Genomic DNA, 21,122 nt, shown 5'->3' with positions numbered 1-21,122 from the left:
GGCAACTTTTTCACGCAGAGGGTGGTACGTGTATGGAATGAGCTGCCAGACGATGTGGTGGAGGCTGGTACAATTGCAACATTTAAGAGGCATTTGGATGGGTATATGAATAGGAAGGGTTTGGAGGGATATGGGCCGGGTGCTGGCAGGTGAGACTAGATTGGGTTGGGATATCTGATCGGCATGGATGGTTTGGACCGAAGGGTCTGTTTCCATGCTGTACATCTCTATGACTCTATATAATGATTTCAAATAATCCTGTCGGGCTATAACCTGGTAAATAATAGGTAAACAGCGGCAAAAAACAAAACACAAGGACGGGGGAATGTTAAGAGTTTGTGAGCCCATTTAGTATTCCAACAACAGTAGGGTAGAAACTGTTTTGAAACCAGCTGGTGCGTGTGTTCAGGCTTCTGTACCTTCTCTCCGATGGTAGAGGTTGTAGAGAAACATTGTCAGGGTGGGATGGATTTTTGAGAATGCTGGTGGCCTTTCCTTGACAGCAGGCCTGGCAAATGGATTCGAGAGATGGGAGGTTTGCCTTTGTGATTGTCCAGGCCGAGTTCACCAATCTCTATAATCGTCTCCAATCTTGAATGGTACAGTTGCCACATCAAGTAGTGATACATCCAGATAGATTGCTCTTGACGGCTTATTGCTGAATAGCTACTGCTTAATAGCACTGTTAATGACACCTTCCATCACTTTACTAATGATAAAGAGTACACTGCTGGGGCAGTAATTGGCCAGGTTGGGTAGTTGTTGAGTAGATACCAATGCTGTAACTGTACTGGAAAATCTTGGTGAGGGGACTGGCATCACTAGTTCTTTTTAAATCAAATTCAAATTCAATTTGCAATGATGAGATCCAAACCCTAGAATATTAGCTGAGTTTCTGGATTAATAGTCCAGTGATAATACCACTCGGCCAACTTACAATTGCCTATCTGAAAAAAACTCTTAGTTCCCAATCTTCAACTTAATGCAACAATTCTTTGCTCTTGATTTCAAGTTGGATTGAAGCCAGTTGGTAAGACAGAAACCAGAGCAGAATTCATTAACTACTCCATCTTATTGCTCCCTCCACACTCTTTTTCCACCTTGCCCAATCGTTTATATGTACTCAGTCAGTTGATCAATCAATTAATCTTAATCATCAACTTAACTACCTGTTATATTGACAGGCTGACCCCAAATACCAACTGATGATATGTTCTTCCTCAATCTCTTTTCTATATTAACTGTAAAGTGAATAGATATTTTTAATGTGTTTGGGTAATTTTTGATTGCAAATTAGATTTGTGCAATCTCTAATATTTAGTACAACTAAAAAGGAAAAATGAGAATTAGTAAATGCTTTATACTCTGAAGAATTTTCTTCACAGTAACATGTGGCAAATGTTTAATTTTTAATTACAAAAGACTACAGAACAATTCAGAAGAGTTGTCAACTCTATTTCGGATAGGATTTGCAAATTTCATCACTAAATCTTCTCTGTGGATTCAAAAGTCATTGTGTCTAGTTTACCAGACTTCCTCGAATCTCAGTGTACTGCAACTGGATTTCCTGCATCAGCTTTTTGCAAATGTCTTTGACCATAAGACATAGGAAAAGAAATTGTACCATTCAGCCCACTGAGTCAGATCCGCCATTCAATTATGGCTGATTAGTTTCTCAAAACTATTCTCCTATTTTCTCCCCGCAACTTCAATCCCCTTGACAATCAAGAACCTATCTATCTCCATTTTAAACATACTCAATGACTTGGCCTCCACTGCCTTCTGTGGCAGTGAATTCCATAGATTCACCATTTTCTGGCTGAAGAAGTTTCTCTTTATCACTGTTCTAAAAGGTCTTCCTTTTACTCTAAGGTTGTACCCTCAGGTCCTATCTCTCCTACCAACATCTGCTCTGTTCAGGCCTTTCAGTATTCTATAAGTTTCAATTAGATTCCCCCCTCATCCTTTTGAACTCCATCAATTATCGACCCAGAGTCCTCAAATGTTCCTCATATGTTCAGCTTTTCATTTCTGGGACCATTCTCATTTTATGTGCAAACATTTATTCACTGCAATGCATATCCTAAAGGAGAATGAAAGAACTTGTATTTATCGAGAGCCTTTCACCACTTAAGGATGTCCCAAAATACTTCTAGTCAAATGCAGTCTCTATTAGAATATGGAAAATACCACAGGCAGGTACAGCAAATTCTGGAGAGACAACAAGCTGTTAGTGACCAGCAATTTGTTTCAGTGTTGGTAAATATACATATTAGTCATCTGAAAACATGTTCCACATTATTTTTTATTCTTATTCATTTGTGGGGTGTGGATATTGCTGGCTGGGCCAGCATTTCATTGCCCATTCCTAGTTGCCTTTGAGAAGGTTATGGTGAGCTGCCTTCTTGAACCACTGCAGTCCATCTGCTGTAGATGTATCCAGAATGCTATTTGGGTGGAGATTCCAGGATTTTGACCAGCGACAGTGAAGGAATGCGATATATTTCCAAATCAGAATGGTGAGTGGCTTAGAGGGGAACTTGAAGGTGGTGGCATTTCTATGTATCTGCTGCCCTTGTCCTTCTAGATGGAAGTGGTCATGGGTTTGGCAGGTGTTGGCTGAGCATCTTTGGTGAATTTCTGCAGGGCATCTTGTAGATAGTACACTGCAGCTACTGAGTCTCAATGCTGGAGGGAATGAATGTATATGGATGTGGTGCCAATCCAGCGGGCTGCTTTGGCCTGGCTGGTGTCAAGGTTCTTGAGTGTTTTTGGAACTGCACCATGCAGTTAAGTGGGGAGTATTCCATCACACTCCTGACTTATGCCTTGTAGATGGTGGGCAGGCTTTGGGGAGTCAGTCTGAGAGACCATGTAGTGGTTTAAAAGACCTTCATATTTGCTCAGCAAAGCAAAGAAGTGCCCTTCTAGATTATGTGGTCAAATCCTTGAGTTACAACCCTCTGACTGAACAGCCAAGTGATACCAACTGAGCCACAGCAGTTACTACCAATCTCCCAACCTACTTTCACATAATTGCCATTCATTCAGAACTGTATGCTTCAACTTTTGAAGGCCTTGCTTTTTCTAACCTTTCTGTTAGATTTCAGTTAGAAATTGTTCCAAGTTAGAAAGAAACTGTTCTCAATTGGTGTTTTCTATTTCATCAATGAATTCAACTTCTACTCAATAATAATCATAATCATTGCAATTAACTTTAAATATCTGAGACAGTAAATCCTACTCATAATTTCAACAATGTACATATCCTTTTTTTCCATTTTAAAAGTGCAATGCAAATATAACAGCACATTTATAGTTTATTGGTTACATATAAGTAGGAATTCGGCCATTTCCCCTCAAACCCATTCCACGATTAAATTTGATAAACGCTGATCTGTATTCCAAGCCCATTTGCTTCACTTGATTCCACATCCATTAATACCCTTATATAACAAAATTATGGCTCATTTTAAGGGCATTCCAAGGTCATGGAATGGATTGTATATTGCAAATGCAATTTATTTCTTTTCTGATTTTTTTATCCTCTTCTGTTATTCTGAAAACCACTGCAATATTATTATCTAGCCAGTCTGCCGTTTCCATATATTTAATCACAATATCACGTGCACCTGCCCTCAAGGTGCCCACAAAGTCCTTAAGCACTGCCTTTCCTTTAATATACTTGGGATAAGTTTTAGTGTTGTTCTCGATATCGCATGCATATAATTTTTCTTATATAATTTGTTATCCCTTGTTGATCGTTACATTTCATCTCATATGTGTGATTTCCACTGTTCTGTGTATTTATATTTGTACCAACTTTTATCAGCCAAGATTGCTAATTGTTCAAAAAAACCCGTTATTCCTTGAAGATTTATGTTGATATTCTATAGTATAGGAGACATTTCTTAAAGCTTTTTCCAAGAAATTATAATCAGTCTCTAGCACACGCATATTATTCAGTGGCTTAAATTCACCACAAACATTTCTTTGTAAACTTGTAGATTTCTGTTGAAATATGGTGCTCCAGGTGAAATGACCTGATTCTCTTGCATGACACTACAATATATTCCTCATATCACAGTATGTAAGAACTGAATGTTCCGTGCTTTGGTTTTTGACTACAATCATATCTTACTTCTGGATTTCTAACCAGCTTCATTGAACAGTTGTATCTTCTATACTTGTCATCGGTTGGTAGAACTCTCGCCTCAGAGTCAGAAAGTCATGGGCTCAAGCCACACTCCAGAGACTTGAGCACATGATCGAAGCTGACATCCCATTATGGAGCAAGGGAGTGCTGCCCTTTCGAATGTTCTGACTTTTGAGTAAGATGTCAAACATTTTCCAGTTCTGATGAAAGGTCATCAACCTGAAATGCACCTAAAAATGTAACTCGTTATCTTTCCATAAATGCCATCTGATCTACTGTGTGTTTATATAAATTTCTGTTTTACCTGAAAATTTTCATACATTAAGCAGTTACCATGTTTTTTTAACAATACAGATGTGAATGGAAGAATGGCTTCATGCATGGTATCTTTCCTTCAACTTTAAACAGTAAACTGTTTACCAGTCCATCTCTATTATGACTGTCTACAGTTGACTGAAAAAGTGCAGGAAAATGGAATTAGAAAAGTTGCTGATTGTTTCTTGACCAGCAGAGATTTGATGGGTTGAATGGCCTTTTTCTGAGGTGTAGTCCTCTATGACTATGATTCAATGATGATGACATGCAAGGAAATAAGTTTATTTTATGCAATATGATCTGGAGTGAAAAATCTGCAAATGCTTTAAATCAGAAACAAAAACAGAGATTGCTGGAAAAGCTCATCAGGCCTGTCAGTGTCTGTGATGAGAAATCAGAGTTAATGTCTCAGGTCGAGTGACCCTTCTTCTTTAGATTTAGATTAGATTACATTACAGTGCGGAAACAGGCCCTTCGGCCCAACATGTCCACACCGACCCGCCACCCACCCATACCCCTACATTTACCCCTTACCTAACACTACGGGCAATTTAGCATGGCCAATTCACCTGACCTGCACATCTTTGGACTGTGGGAGGAAACCGGAGCAAACCCACGCAGACACGGGGAGATCGTGCAAACTCCACACAGTCAGTCGCCTGAGGCGGGAATTGAACCCGATCTCCGGCGCTGTGAGGCAGCAGTGCTAACCACTGTGCCACCGTGCCACAGGCTACAACAAGACATTGACAGGATGCAGAGCTGGGCTGAGAAGTGGCAGATGGAGTTCAACCTGGATAAATGCAAAATGATTCATTTTTGAAGGTTAAATTTGAATGCTGAATACAGAGCTAAAGGCAGGATTCTTGGCAGTGTGGAGGAACAGCGGGATCTTGGAGTCCACATACATAGATTCCTCAAAGTTGCCACCCAAGGTAATAGGGTTGTTAAGAAGGCATTTGGTGTTTTGGCTTTCATTAACAGGGGGATTGAGTTTAAGAGCTCTATAAAACCCTAATTAGACCACACTTGGAATATTGTCTCTACTTCTGGTTACCTCATTATAGGAAGAATGTAGATGCTTTAGAGAGGGCCGAGAGTGTGGTGCTGGAAAAGCACAGCTGGTCAGGCAACATCCGAGGAGCAGGAAAATCGATGTTTCGGACATAAGCCCTTCGTCAGCATTCCTAACAAGTTGTCATCTCTATCTTAAAATCTCTCTTTGAGAAAAAGTAGGATGAAATAACTTCTTAAAGCCACAGTATTGTCACACTGACTTGCTATTTGGTCACATCTATCTGCAAAGTTAATGTCTTCTCCTTGCTTTATCTTTTTTAAATAAAGTAACATTAATTTCTAAAAGTATTATTTGAACCTTGTCTGAAGGCTGACCATTCATAAGTTCAACTGGTTTGTGAGTGTGCCTAATGGGTGAAAACATGCCAATCCTGATCAATCTGGGCTATTTGTAACTCATGTCTCACACCAACGTGACTGACCATAAGATATAAAATCATAAGGTTTCGGAGCAGAATTAGGCCATTCAGCCCTTGACTCTTAACTGACCCCTGAAGTGTACCAGCAGTGTACCTTGAGTTTTATACAGTGTACTCTATTGTATAAAACTCAAGGCAACTGGAGATGGGAAGTAATTGCTGGCCTCACCAAGCACACTTCCATTCTGAGTTTGAATTATCTAAAAAAAATTGCAAAGCATTTATTTTCATAAAATTGCAATTTAATTCGCCTCCGCTGAACCTGGACATCTTTTTTACTGAATTTCATCTCAGCGAGTTTATCCTTGACATTCAATTTTTGCTTAATTGTATGGACAGTTTATTCTTTGCGGAGCTGCTTCATTTAAAACTGCAACATACGTCAGTTCAATAATCTTACAAGTATCTGCAAGGTTCTTCCACAGTAATATAGTGATCTTTCAGCACCACCACCCTTTTCAGTTGGTAACATGATTTTCATACATAATATGCTTTCCCTTTAAGTAGAAACTTTTAAGTTTCACAGTAACTTCTCAAAATTGACTTTGGCAGTTATTATATGTTATATTAATAATCAACAGATTATTACACAAGTAAGGGAAGGAAAACTGTGACCTTTGGTGTTATCTTGTATTATTTTATAATATCCACAAGTTACCTAAAAATCAGCCACATTGCCTAAATTTCTCTTTGTTCTATCTTAAATTTCAGTTGGGATTATGATTATTAAGCTATTTAGTTGGCAGATTTAAAGACTTTTGATACTTTATGATATCGCTGATTCCATAACAATAACACAAATATTTCTGCTTTGTTTGATTATCTGTTCCCACCCAGTTGTGGACAAACCAAAATATTTGGCAGTTCAACATTGGCAATACCAAAATCATCTTGTTTGTCTTTCACAAAAACTCATGTTTGCTTCAACCCCAGGCAATACGGTGCACCTACAATATCACACTCAACCTCGAACAGAATTTGAATCTCACATTAGTCTATCATGAAGACTTTTAAATATGAAACAATTAAACTCTTAATTTAAAGCCTTATCTAAACCCATTTCAATCCTCATACATTCTGAAAAAGAAACCTCACCAGATGTTTTCATCCACTGTGTCAACCCTCCCAACCTTAATTCAGATTAGCCATGATCATATTGAATAGTGGACTAGGCTCAAGGGGCCAAATGGCCTACTCCTGTTCCTACTTCTTATAGATTCCACCTTGTCCAGAATTGCAATGCTGTAACCCGTATCATACGAAATCCTGTTCATTTTAATGTTTCTTTAATAGAAATTTAAAATATCTTCCTCCCTTCTGTTTTTTTTTTGGATTTTTCTATGCTATATAATGTTGTGACAGTGCTGTCTGATTACCTGCAAAACAACCAAGGTATTTTTTGGCCTTGAGGGTAGTTGAGAAGAGGCAAGTACCATTCAGATCGAACAAGTGGCAGGCAATGATCATCGCCCTTTAGAGAATCTGATCAGTTCCCTTTGGTATGCAAGGTAGTATCATCATTGAATACCCTCAATAATATCCTGCACCACTAGAAACAATCATCTTGATGGGATCAGCAATATAACTGCAGGATTGAGGCTGGGATTTCTGCAAAAACTTATTCACCTCCTTTCCACAAAACACAAGGCATAAGTCAGACATGCATTAAAATATCTCTACTTGTTCAGTTGAAAGAAGCTCCTGCAACACTCAAAAGCCTCAATAGCATCCAGAAAAAAAAGCTATCTTTTTGATTGCCACACTATTCACTATCTAAAGCATTAACTCATTCCCTAACAGCAAAAGGCAACCACAGTGCACGCCATTCACAAGATACAAATAACAATACTCCAAGACTTTTCAGCAGTACCTCCCATATCTGCGATCTCTACCACTTAAGAAATAAATGCAGAGAATGATAGGGGGCATCACCATCATTTTGTTCCCCTTCAATTCACACACCTGACTTTGACATATAAATTCACCATTCTTTCAACACAATGTACAAAATCCTGGAATGTCCTCCCTAGCAGTACTGCGAGAGTACCCTTGTCACAAGGATTGCAGTAGTTTAAGAATATGGCTCAGCATCAGCCTGCTGCCAATTGACAATGCACAATGAAAGCTGGTCTTGCCAACAATGCCTACATCCCATGAATTAAGACATTTTAAGGATTATTTGAAGTCCTTCTACAGAGCAAGCAACTGCCCTCTTTAATTCAGGAATTAGGAGCATTAATGAATTTATTAATTACATCAATGGCTGTGCTGTCTCAATGGTGACTATGCACCACTCCAATGAAAATCACTTCCAATCTGATAGTGTCAGACTCTTTCAGATGCATTCACCACATTGAGGTCTGCACTTTTCTTGAAATATATAGCATTATGTCAGGGGGCAATTATTTCACAGGGGTTATATAGTGCCCTGTTTTTAAACAAACTTTACCTTACATGTACAGCAAATTCTGTTATCTCCAGGAATCACCCATAAGTCAACCTCTCCAGCCCTGGACTGATTCCCTGGAATTGTGTATCTCCTTCCTGACACTTTCATCCTGTCTATTGTCTTTATCAACAGATCAACAGACAAACAAAGAAAACTCAAAAAAGAAATCTGGAAATGGAAAGGCTGCCAAAAACAGAAGGGGAAATTAAGTTTGTGATGCATATGATGCACTGTAATGTACGTTCTCATCATTCCCTGACTTCCAAGTAGTTGGAAAGCAGTGCAGAAAATACCAGTGAAGATGGCCATCCTCACAATGTCTACAGAACCAAATTTCCTATTAAATTTTGCAATTTTTCATCCACTTGCTATACACTTCCATTTTAACTTTGGAACATAAGTACATGATGGGAATTTTGACTGTGTAATACCAGCTCATTACAGTGTTGTGATGTTGTCTGACTAAAATCGCCGAGGAGCTGCAGGTGTTCTCACTGCTATACAATTTTATTTGCATACACTAATTCTGATAGAAACTCCTACATACAAGGGGTATGTCTACTTTAAATTTAATCTCATACTACTGACAAGAAACTACTGTAAAGTACTCTAAGCAACCAGGAAAAATATTGCATATTTTTATTTCCATTGTACCTTTTAGCAACAAACAGGTAAAAATGTTAAGTCCACAGACATAATATTATGTCCGGTCAACAGGTGAGGCTCCCCTTTTCATTACAGTTCCAGATAGGTACTCCAAACTATTATGCTGCTGAGCGCAGAGCTATGAATTGGCTCCCTTTTTTTATTCCCATGACCCCTTGGTTGGTTGCAACATGCATACTTTAGAAACTCATTGGTTGAGGTTACCATGAAGCTCCACTATCTCAATCTCGACACTCATGTGAGGTTTGACAACCCTCAGGTTTACGGTGGCACAACGGTTAGCACTGCTGTCTTGCAGCACCATGGACCCAGGTTGAACTCCAGCCTTAGATGTCTATTCCTGACCGAAACATCGATTTTATTGCACCTCGGATGCTGTCTGAACCTCTGTGCTTTTCCAGCACCACTCTAATCTAGAATCTGGTTTCCAGCATCTGCAGTCCTTGTTTTTACCTATGTGGAATATGGACATTCTGCCTGTGTCTGCATGAGTTTCCTCCCACAGTCCACAAAGATGTGTAGGTTAGGGGCATTAGATATGGAAAGTGGGAATATAGAGTGAGTCTGGGTGAAATGCTTTTTCGAGGGTTGGTGTGGGCCAAATAGTCTACTTCCACACTGTAGAGATTCCAAGATTCAGGTTAAACTACCAGCAGTTGTCTCTCTCTCTGCTGAAGAAGCAGTCCAATGGTCTTTTGGGGCAATGGTCTTACTTATTCATTTAGAAATGGATCCTTTTCCTTCTGGATACCTCTCCCAAACCCAAGTGTTCCAGTTTTTTAAGAGGAGCGAATTTAGCAAATTTCTTGAATAATTAGTGAGTGGGCAAATATACAGCTGATGAAGAATAATTTGAATACTTGTGAGGTTATCCACTTTAGTAACAAAATTAGGAAGGATATTATAACTTGAATGGCTGCAAACTGAGAGAGGGGAATGTTTAATGAGACTTGGGTGCCCTCGAGCACCAGTCGCTGAAAGTAAGCATGCAGGTGTAGCAGTCAGTGAAGACTGTTAACTGTATTTCAGCCTTCCCATTTAAGTATGGGAATAAGATTTTGCTGCAATTTTACACGCCATTTGTGAGGCCATATATTTAGCTTTGGTCACTTTGTCTGAGGAAAAATATACTGGTTATAGAGAGAATGCAGCAAAGGTTTACCAAAACATAATCTGGGATGGTAGGACTGATGTATGAGGAGAGATTGAGTTGGTTAGGATTGTATTCACTGGAGTTTCAAAAAATGTGGGTGGATCTCTCATAGAAAACTTTAAAATTCTGACAGGAGTAGACAGATTAGATGCAGGGAAGATGTTCCCACTGTGTCGGAACCCAGAACCAGGGGGTCATAATTTAAGAATAAAGGGTAAACCTTTAAGGACTGAGAGCAGGAGAAATTGCTTCACCCGGAAAGTGGTACGCCTGTGAAATTTGCTATCACAGAAAATGGTTGAGGCCGAAGCATTGTGTTTTCAAGAAGGTAAATTTAGCTCTTGTGGCTAAAAAGATCAAGGGATATGGGGGAGAGTGTGATTAGGGCATTCAGCTCGATGATCAGCCATGATCATATTGAATAGTGAAATAGGCTTGAGGGACTAAATGACCTAGTCCTGCTCCTATTTTCTATGTTTATTGAATACAGAAAGAATTAACAACACACAGATTAGGAAAAGAAATGAAATCAAAACAACGAAGTGTTTTTTTCAAATGCTTTTGAAATCCAGATCTGACTCTGCAGTTTGTGAAGTGCAGATAGTTGAAAGTTGTGGCCTCTGCAGTGAAGCAGCATTGTAGGTGAACAGTCACTTCATGATCTTAGCTTTGCAGAGATCTTGAGATTCTATAGTTCTGACTCCTTTCAACCATGATTGAATTCCAGCATTCAGGGTACGATGTGTCCTTTTGGGGCCTGGAGTTTCTTTTGGCTGGCTGTTAGCTTGCATACTTCCAGCAGGAAGAGTGATAGTTTTTATCAGCAACACAGGGGGGAACAAGGCTGTGGTTCTTTGACTGTGGCCTTCGTAGCACATTAACACACACACCCAGACCAGTGCAAATTACAGCATTCAGTGCCATCTGTATAATCAAGCATAATTAAAATTGGTTTTTTGAACCCCATCTTTTTTTTATTTTCGAAAGGAAAAACACAAAATTTGTCTGCAATTTGGGACATAATGATCAGGCAGAGCCTTGCTTTTGAAAAAGGAGTCAACTGTCCCTTGTTATTTTTGTATTCAGAAGAGTCAACAGTTCAGCCTGTTTTCAGCTGCCTCATCTGCCCATTTGATGGACAGTTGTTTGAAACAGCCTTCACATCCATAGGTGTGAAATTTTGTGTTCTCTATCTCTCCAGATAACAATTTCAATTCATCCACAGCCATTTTTGCAGCTGCATCAGCTCTCTTTCAGAAAGCAAACTTTGGGATTACAAGTTTAAAATGTCCACAGTAGGTCAGGTTTTGACTCATGTTCATGGCAGTATGTTGGTAAATTTGAATGTTATGATCACAATGCAACAATGATATTCATTACTTTTTTTGTTAACCATTCAGAAATGCAACCAACCCGATCTGTATACTCAAGTAGCCACATGTGACTAGTGCCCACTACTATGTCAATTAATAATTTTATCCAGTTTCAGACTTTTGGAGAGAGAAGTTGCATATGACAATAAAAACAAATTTTGATTTATACAGGATTTTTCACAACCTGAGGACCTCCTAATTTCAATACTTAGGAAGTACTTTTGAATTATTACCAGTATTATAAAGCTGGAAACACAGCCGCCAATATGGACACCACAGGGTCCACAAACAATGAGAAATTAACCACAAATCTGTTTTAATAATGTTAGTCAAAGGATAAGTATTGACTAGGAAACCTTGAAGATCTTGCTAACATTTCGAGTCTAGATGACTCTTCATCAGAGTGGACCTGCACTGATTTCCAGCATTTTATTTTTGTTTTCAGTACAGCTTCCAGCACCTACAGGAATTTGTTCCAATCTTGAAGATCTCATCTGTTTTTCTTTGAAGAGTGTCACAGGATATTTTATGTCCACCTGAAATGGAATCTTGGTTTAACAACTCTGACCATGCAGCATTCAAGTGTCACTTTAGAAATGCTCATGTCTCTGAAGTGGGGCTTGAATCCACACCTTTATGAACCAGAACAAGTGACATCGTAAAGATCATCAAGAGCTGTTTCCAATACTAATCTGCTCCTCTGCTGCTGCCCATAACCTGTTTAATATTTGACCCCAAGAGGAAGTACTGAGCACAGACCCACAGCAGAAATAAAACGGCCTATTTCCAACTCTGTGATTTCCATTGTTCAAATCCATCATTGCTTCAGTTTGCCTGCTGCTGAAATCCTCATCTTTGCCTGTGTTACCTGATAGCCTTAACCTCTACAACAGCTGCCTTGGCAACCTCCTGCATCCCACCCTCCATAAATTTAAGGGCAGTCAAAAGTCTACCGTCCATGTTCCTGTTTACACATCCCATTCAGATGTCACTCCTATTGCTGACCTATATTCGTCTATGGTTAAACATCACCTGGATTTTAAAATGTTCGTCCTTGTTTTCAAATCTCTTCAGGGCCTTGCTCTTATCTCTGTAAAGTCTTTCAGCACCCAGATCTCTCTGAGACATCTAGATTCATCACATTCTGGCACTTTATGTCTTCTCAATTCCAATTCCTTCCCCACTGATATCTGTGCTGTCAGCCTCCTGGACCCACAGCTCTGCAATTTGCTGCAGAAACCTCTCGGCTTCTATATCTCTTTCCTTCCTTAAAACTTGCTCTTGTCGGATCCTGTGATCCTGAACTTTAATACTGCCTCATGCAAATCATTGTTAATTTTTTTCCTGAAATGCTTCTATGATGATCCTTGGGAGAATGCAGTATGGTACAACAATATAAATTTGAATGACTGTTATTGTGGAGAGTGGAGCTTGCATGAGTTGCAGGCCCACAGTGCTTAGCTTTCCATCCATGAGCATCAACAAACTGAAAATAATAAGCCAGGCACTCTACTAATGCTGCTCCTTACTTGGAGTGCATGACATCACCCTGTCAATATGACCTACTATTTCATTTTCACTTATGTAATGATCTAGATTCCCGATAAATGCAGTTTTAATTCACTGAACAGCCCTGTGTGACAGCGAGTTCCACATTCTCACTATACCTGATTGAAAATGCTTCCTGAATTTCTATTGCATTTATTGGTGACTACTTAGTATTTATGGGCCTTTGGTACAAACTCTGCAGTAAAAGGAAATAACCTATGTCGACTCCATTGAACCACTCCTTAATTTTCAGGGTCTCGATCAGGTCACCTCTGATTTTTTAACGATACAGAGGAAAACACCAGCTTGGTCTCTTTTAGATGGTTGTACTCTCTTAGTTCTGGTATCATCCTTGTAAATGCGGAGATTTTGTCGTAAATCTAAAATAAACTGATTCATTGTGTGGTTAAAATACTGTGAGAAAGTACAAAAAAGTACTGAGAAAGGGCTTTCTACAAGACGTTTGTAATGCTCGCATATTACTGTCTAACGCAAAAAACAAACTATCTTGGACACACGCCCCTATAAGGACCTGTAGAAAGACTTCTATAAAAAGGTAAAAACAAGGACTGCAGATGCTGGAAACCAGAGTCTAGATTAGAGGGGTGCTGGAAAAGCACAGCAGTTCAGGCAGCGTCCGAGGAGCAGGAACATCGACGTTTCGGGCAAAAGCCCTTCACCAGGAATATAAAAACAGTATTATGCAAAATTCCTGCTGAGAATGTTCACCCGCATTTTGCTGTTTTATCGCTGTTTACCAAAATAGACGACGATATCGATATATTGGAGTGACATCGGTGAAACTGGGGAAATGGGAACTTGCGGCTGAACACGCTGGATGGGTTCAGACAGTTTGCAAACAACTGAACCGCTCTCGTAGCCTATCAAGATGTATCAGAAAACATTTCCTCCACCTCTCATCAATCTCTTACGACCATCTGCTATTTTCTACATCAAATGCACACGCTAGAGTGTTTCCTTGTAATATGCAGTGAAATTGTTCAAATTACATGGTACAATAGTCCGTCTGCTCAGAGTACTGTGCGATTTAATCAGAGGCGAGTAGCCGCTGCCCACTGTACCTGTCAGTGGCGAGAATATAATCTGGTACTGGAGGCGGAATAAATCTTTGTCTCGATTTGAGCGTGTCATTGAGATCGCTACAGGCTCCTGGAGAGAATGTCTGACAAGTAACAATTTCGTAACCAGCTTCCCCCCCCCCCCCCCCAAAAAAAAAGTTTCTTCCGACTGCTGGCTACATGTCATAACTTTGCAAAAAAAAACCCACTGCAATTCTTTCAACTCGTGCTTTATTATGACTATCCAATCCTCTGTTAAACGCCACTTGCTACAAACTCCGCTTTCGCTCCTCGGACAGAATAGATTGCAATTAAGCATTTCCACCCACATCGGAACAGATGCCAGCTTAAATACACAACTGCCAACTTTTAAATCGGTTTTAACATCGAGCAGAATACCGGGATGTGATCTATTTGACGCGCATTATTGTTGGAGATCGGTTAAAGAATATATTGCTACCGTCAATTCTTCCAGTAAAGCTCCTGACTTCCTTTTCATGATCTCGCTATAGGGATTCGGCAAAGCATTCGCTCAGCCGAGCCTCTCAGCACACGCCTTCGTTGGAAACTTAACCTGGGCTGTTTGGTTTGATGCTGTTGTGCCTATTTACAGCTATGTACCTGTACACCCCGTTCCCGTTATTAACACTCGCGGGAGCGAAGTGACGATGTTCCACACAAAATAACACGAATCCAAAACTTCTATCTGTGGTGACAATGAAAAGAGAAATCCGCCTTGTTCGCCTGTGATCTGTTTGCTAAAATCACGTACACAAGCCCCGGCAGGTTTATTTTGGACCCTATGATTTTTCTTTGTCCAGTCCTGCACTCTCATTCTGTCTCCTACCTGTTTGCATCATCACATGCACCATCAATATATTATACATTTTCTTAAAAAAGACATTGTGCCAGTTCCTTCGCTATGACGATCATTTATATTAAGTTGCCTCCTAACCTGTATCTACTTTACCCCCTAGTCGTCAGCACTGACGCACACTGAACGTTATTGTGAGTTCGCATTCATATGAGAGATCCAGTTCCCAACGCTGTCATCTTTCCAAGCACTTTCTTCCCCACATCACCCGCCTCCTGAGAACATTTCACTTTGGAGATTTTAACTCGAATTTTACAAAAAAAAAGCTTCCAATTAAATTGCACTTGGCTACCGGATCCATTCAGAAAGAATTGCCGGCGGGATTGCAAGAGCACATACCCGCGGTCCGAGAGCGAGCCCTCGGGAGCGCGCATTGTAATGCTCGCTCCCTGGCGGAGACCTCCCTCCCCCTCTCCACCCATTCCCCGGTTTGCACAGTCCCCCTCCATCCCGCACTACCCCCTTGCCCAGCTCCATTGGCCGAGGTTGGTCTGCTCGAATTGGGCGGTACCACAGGAGTCCGAGCACTTCATTGGCCGGAGAAGCTTCGGGTTTTTTTTTTGTGCAGCCCCTTTATAGGTTTTAACGGAGGAAGGAGGAGGGAGAGTGGAGCGGGGAGAGAGGGGGGGAGGGAAAGGAGGAGGAGGCACGGTGCTGGAGCGTGTCGGCGAGAGGTTCATGTCCAAAAAGGACACTGGAACCAGCGAGGGCGAGGAACATAACGAGAAGGCAAGGGGAGTGCGAGAGAGAGACACACACACGCAGAGACAGACAAACCAAAAGCAGAGGGAGGAGAGAGAGAGAGAGAACATCTCAAATCTCCACGTCCTGCAGCACTCAAGACTGTTGCACATCACAACTGGAGAGAATCAACAGGGAAAGTAACGTGTGTCACCGAGAGCTTAAGGCTGCTGCAGAGATTCGATCCGATCTGATTTATTTATTTTTCTCTCTTCTTCCTTCACTAAGTGTCACCGAAGCTTCGCGTCGCTTCTCATCGTTTCTTGAGTCGACTTTTTTTTTTAAAAAAAACGGGAAATCCTCGGGGTTCCAAATGACAGCTTTTTTATTGAGGAGAAAAATTCAAACGGCCGCTCTCCGACTGCGGGGAGAAGGAACGGAAAAAAAGGAGAATGCTTTTATTTTAATGTTTTTTCCTGCTGTTTGGTCCGGAGTCACAGAGAGCGAGAGAGAAAACAGCTGCCTTGGATTTTGAGTGGAGGGAGAGAGAGAGAGAGGCGCAAACACACACAGATAGATATTCATCCAGACGCTGTGAGAGAGAGTGTGTGTGTGTGCAGCATGCAAAATTCTGACCAGCTGCATCTCATGAAATTGGAAGGAACACATCGCAAGCATTGAAAGTGGAACATCGGCGGCGCCGCGGCTTGCGGATTTCACTTGAGGGCGAAAAGGCAGGAGAGAGAGAGAGAGGAAAAGGGGGGTAAACAGGGGAGAGAAGATTTTGTACCTTGTGCACAGTTTCTAAAGAAAAGCCAGATCGCTGGGTGGCAGAGAGAAGACGGGGAGAAAAAGTGTTCAGCAAGATTATCAATTTACTCCACACCCCTCCTTCCTCGTCCTCCCCACCTCTGAAGGATTTATAATGCAAGATGGTGACCGGAGACTTTGCTCTTGTGGTCAAACTCAATAACAATTGGAAATGATTCTTGGAGGGAGGTCTATCGACGCTGCTGCAGGCTCGTTTGTTTTGCGAGCTGTTAATCAACAGGTTTAACGCCCTGGGACTGAGAGGTGGGAGGGGGGGAGGATATATAAAATAACAAAAGAAAAAGTGAGGGGTGGTGGGGGGCGGCGAGAGAGAGAGAGAGAGATAAATAAACAGCGAAAGGAGGGGGCAGGAGGAAAGGAACAAGTTCTGGGAATGTACCTGCACACTGTAATTTTTGCCTTATTGTGGACTGGAGCGCTGACCTTGAAGAATCTGAAATACACGATCCTGGAGGAGCAGGGACCCGGGACGGTGATCGGGAACATCGCCAAGGATGCGCGGCTGGCGAGCAGCAGCCCCGAGCAGAGGAAGGCGAACTTTCGGGTGCTGGAGAATTCGGCGCCGCACCTGCTGGACGTGGACCGGGAGAGCGGCTTGCTGTACACCAAGCAGCGGATCGACCGGGAGGCGGTGTGCAAGCGGGCGGCCAAGTGCCTGGTCTCGCTCGAGGTGTTCGCCAACGACAAGGTGCTCTGCATGATCAAGGTGGAGATCGTGGACATCAACGACAACGCGCCGAGCTTCGCGAGCGAGCGCATCGAGGTGGAGATCCCGGAGAACGCGGCGCCGGGCACGCGCATCCCGCTGGCCAGCGCGCGCGACCCGGACGCGGGCCCCTTCGGCCTGCAGGGCTACGAGCTGAGCGGGCCGGGCAGCGGGCCCTTCGGCCTGGAGGTGAAGTCCCGCGGCGACGGCACCAAGTTCCCGGAGCTGGTGATCCAGAGGCCGCTCGACCGCGAGCAGCAGCCGCGCCACGTGCTGCAGCTGACGGCGCTGGACGGCGGCGAGCCGCCCAAGACGGGCACGGTGCAGGTCCGCCTCGAGGTGGTGGACACCAACGACAACAGCCCGGCGTTCGAGGAGCCGAGCCTGACGGTGGAGGTGAGCGAGGACACGCCGGCGGGAACCGTGCTGGCGCGGGTCAACGCCAGTGACCCGGATGAGGGCAGCAACGGCGAGGTGCTCTACTCCTTCAGCCCGTACGTGAGCGCGCGGGTGCGCGAGCTGTTCTCCATCGAGCCGCGCACCGGCGCGCTCCGGCTGCGCTCGCCGCTCGACTACGAGGAGAGCAGCATCTACGAGATCGACGTGCAGGCCCGGGACCTGGGCCCGAACTCCATCCCGGCCCACTGCAAGGTGTCCGTCCGCCTGCTCGACGTCAACGACAACGCGCCCGCCGTCAGCTTCGTGTCGGTTCACCAGGGCCCGGTGAGCGAGGCCGCGCCGCCGGGCACCGTCATCGCCCTGGTCAAGGTGACCGACCGCGACTTCGGCCGCAACGGCCAGCTGCAGTGCCGCGTGCTGGGCGCCAACTCGGCGCCGTTCCGCCTCGAGGAGAACTACGACAACTTCTACACGGTGCTGACCGAGCGGCCGCTCGACCGCGAGCTCGCCGAGCTCTACAACCTGACCATCGTGGCGCGCGACAACGGCAGCCCGCCGCTCAACGCCAGCCGCTCGTTCACCGTCAGGGTGGCGGACGAGAACGACAACGCGCCGCGCTTCACCAAGCCGGTGTACGTGCTGCAGGTGCCCGAGAACAACATCCCGGGGGAGTACCTGGGCTCGGTGCTGGCCCACGACCCGGACCTGGGCCAGAACGGCACCGTCTCCTACTCCATCGTGCCGTCGCGGGTCGGCGACGTCTCCGTCTACACCTACGTGTCCGTTAACCCGTCCAACGGCGCCATCTACGCGCTCCGCTCCTTCAACTACGAGCGCACCAAGTCGTTCGAGTTCAAGGTGCAGGCCAAGGACTCGGGCTCGCCGCCGCTCGAGAGTAACGCCACGGTCAGGGTCACCGTGCTGGACGTTAACGACAACGCGCCGGTCATCGTGCTGCCCGTGCTGCAGAACGACACCGCCGAGATCCACGTGCCCCGCAACGCCGGCCTCGGCTACGTCGTCGCGACCGTTCGGGCCGTCGACAGCGACTACGGCGAGAGCGGGCGCCTCTCCTACGAGATCGCCGAGGGCAACGAGCGGCACCTGTTCGACATGGACCCCAGCAGCGGCGAGATCCGCACCGCCCAGGCCGCCTGGGACGAGCAGGCCGCCAGCGCCGAGCTGGTCGTGCGGGTCAGCGACCACGGCAAGCCGTCCCTGTCGGCGGTCGCCCGCCTGGTGATCGTCGCCTACCTGGGCGCGGCGCCCAACGACGAGCACCGGCTGCGGCGGCAGCAGCGGCCCTGGGACATGTCGCTGCCGCTGATCGTCACCCTGAGCTCCATCTCGGTCATCCTGCTCGCCTCGATGGTCACCATCGCGGTCAAGTGCCGCAGGGAGAACAAGGAGATCCGCACCTACAACTGCCGCATCGCCGAGTACTCGCACCCTCACCTGGGGGGCAAGGGCAGCAAGAAGAAGAAGATCAGCAAGAACGACATCATGTTGGTGCAGAGCGAAGTCGAGGAGAGGGATGCCATGAACGTGGTGAGCAGCCCCTCGCTGGCCTCTTCTCCCGTTTATTTCGATTACCAGACCCGCCTGCCTCTCAGCTCCCCCCGCTCGGAAGTCATGTACCTGAAGCCCACCTCCAACAACCTGACCGTCCCCCAGGGCCATGGGCTCTGTCACACTTTCTCCGGACAGGGTTCCAACCCTGGCGACGGGACCTCAACGAGAATGTCACTGATTCAGGTAAAACGCACGTTCAGAGCGGCAGCACTCTAGTACGAGCAAAAGTGGCTTGCACATGCTGGGATCTGGCTCAAAAGCAACCAACGCCGGAGATCTCCGCTGTGATCTCCAGCATTTGTTGCTGTTCAGTCAATGCTGGAGATCACAGCGGGTCGGGCAGCATCCATGGAGAGAGCAGGCTGACGTTTCCAGTCCTAGACTCGGCTCAGGCAGCATCCAGGGAGAATCAATTATTCCAAACGTTAGCTTGCTCTCTCACTATGGATGCTGCCTGACCCACAATGATCCCCGGCACTTCTTGTTTTCACCACTCTAGTGTCATTCATGCTTTCGTTGCGTAAGACCTGTTGCTTTTGGAAAGTTATTGACCACATTGTGCCGTGCGTCTTTAAAACTTGGGCATAGAGTTCTGTGCACTTACTATCGATCATGAGTCAACACTTTCATAATATAACGCGTTCCCTCGTGTGAATGTAATGACTCCGTTATTGATCTGCATCGGGATTAATGAGTAAAGTCGTATTGTGTAAGGTAGAAATTGGACCCTTGAAATACTGGACCCGGGAAATGCAAGGATCCCACATAAGCACGAGTCCAAATTTTCTTTTTATTTCCTTGATTGCTAAATGCACTCGAGTATGTCTGTTCTGTTGTTGCTAACGAAACAAAAGAACTTCCACAAGTCAACGTTAAAACTGAACAGACTTTAATTTTATTGTTTGACTTTGAATCACATTGATTTTTTTTCAGTGGAAATGTATCTGTGGATGTAACGTTTGTAGATCCACAGAACTTTTCATGGTTTCATTGAAAGAATGCAAGGTAACAATGCTTAACATAGATTGTGGGCAGTATTGTGGGGAGAAAACACACCAAAATTATGCCTCATTTTTAATATGAATAAATGGCATTAACTTTTCAAAACAGTGATATTTTCTTTTGCTACAAGCAAGCATTTAATTTTGTAATAATTTGGACACCTGCATCGCACAAATTTACTTTTAGAAAAGCTTAAACCGTGGTCACTACTTTAAAACGTTTTGATTATCGCAAAGGAACATTACCTGAGTGTATCACTAATAAATGAGAGCAAATGTAATGTTTATACTGTTATATTTAGCACAGCAAAATGTTTCTAATACTTATTTATTATTGTATGTGGTTCAGACAGATTTCAATGGCTACCTGTGACATCTAACATTTTAAAACACTCAAGTGGTGAATTCCACCACCTTTTATATTATAACCTCTGGAGACCCAAGCATTAGTCGCAAGGCGGTGTTTATTCTCAATGCCTATCTGTTCTGGTAGGTTAGTGGTTCTGTTGGCTTGTTCGCCACTTCAAATTGCAATTGAGAGCCAACTTCATTGGTGTGGGACTGGAGTCACATACATGCTAACATTGGATAAAGGCAGCTGTTTTTCTTCCTTAAAGGACTTGAGGTGAACTACTTGGGGTTTTACAGTAATTTAGCAACTTTGTAATTCCTTTCACTGCTACTCATAATTACACTTCTCACTTGAAGTTGTTTGCACTTGTCAATTGACAATAGAAACGTAACTGCAAATGGTGATGTTGATTATTCTGAAAAGGTGAAAGTTATCGCCTGTAAGTTTGGCTAGTTGATTGAAATGTCTCCT

General features: G+C 43.8%; 1 protein-coding gene and 1 long non-coding RNA gene across 4 annotated transcripts in view; one reads left to right on the top strand and one right to left on the bottom strand.

Moving 5' to 3' along the window:
- The window catches only part of LOC122550436, a 101,652-nt gene extending 84,588 nt beyond the window's left edge, over positions 1-17,064 (bottom strand). Inside the window, exon 1 of the long non-coding RNA XR_006311852.1 lies at positions 17,001-17,064. This is a non-coding gene — a long non-coding RNA (uncharacterized LOC122550436). The remainder of the gene's footprint in view (positions 1-17,000) is intronic.
- Positions 16,355-21,122, top strand: part of LOC122550434 (protocadherin-17-like) — a 135,118-nt gene continuing 130,350 nt past the window's right edge. For all 3 annotated transcript variants that reach the window (XM_043691166.1, XM_043691165.1, XM_043691167.1), the window contains exon 1: positions 16,355-19,481. In XM_043691166.1, the coding sequence (XP_043547101.1) occupies positions 16,995-19,481 (2,487 nt within the window). In that variant the 5' untranslated portion in view covers positions 16,355-16,994. The remainder of the gene's footprint in view (positions 19,482-21,122) is intronic.

Source organism: Chiloscyllium plagiosum, chromosome 6 (assembly GCF_004010195.1).
Source record: "Chiloscyllium plagiosum isolate BGI_BamShark_2017 chromosome 6, ASM401019v2, whole genome shotgun sequence".
NCBI lineage: Eukaryota > Metazoa > Chordata > Chondrichthyes > Orectolobiformes > Hemiscylliidae > Chiloscyllium > Chiloscyllium plagiosum.
Note: the sequence above shows the minus strand (reverse complement) of the source record. Positions and strands in the feature narration are given on the sequence as shown.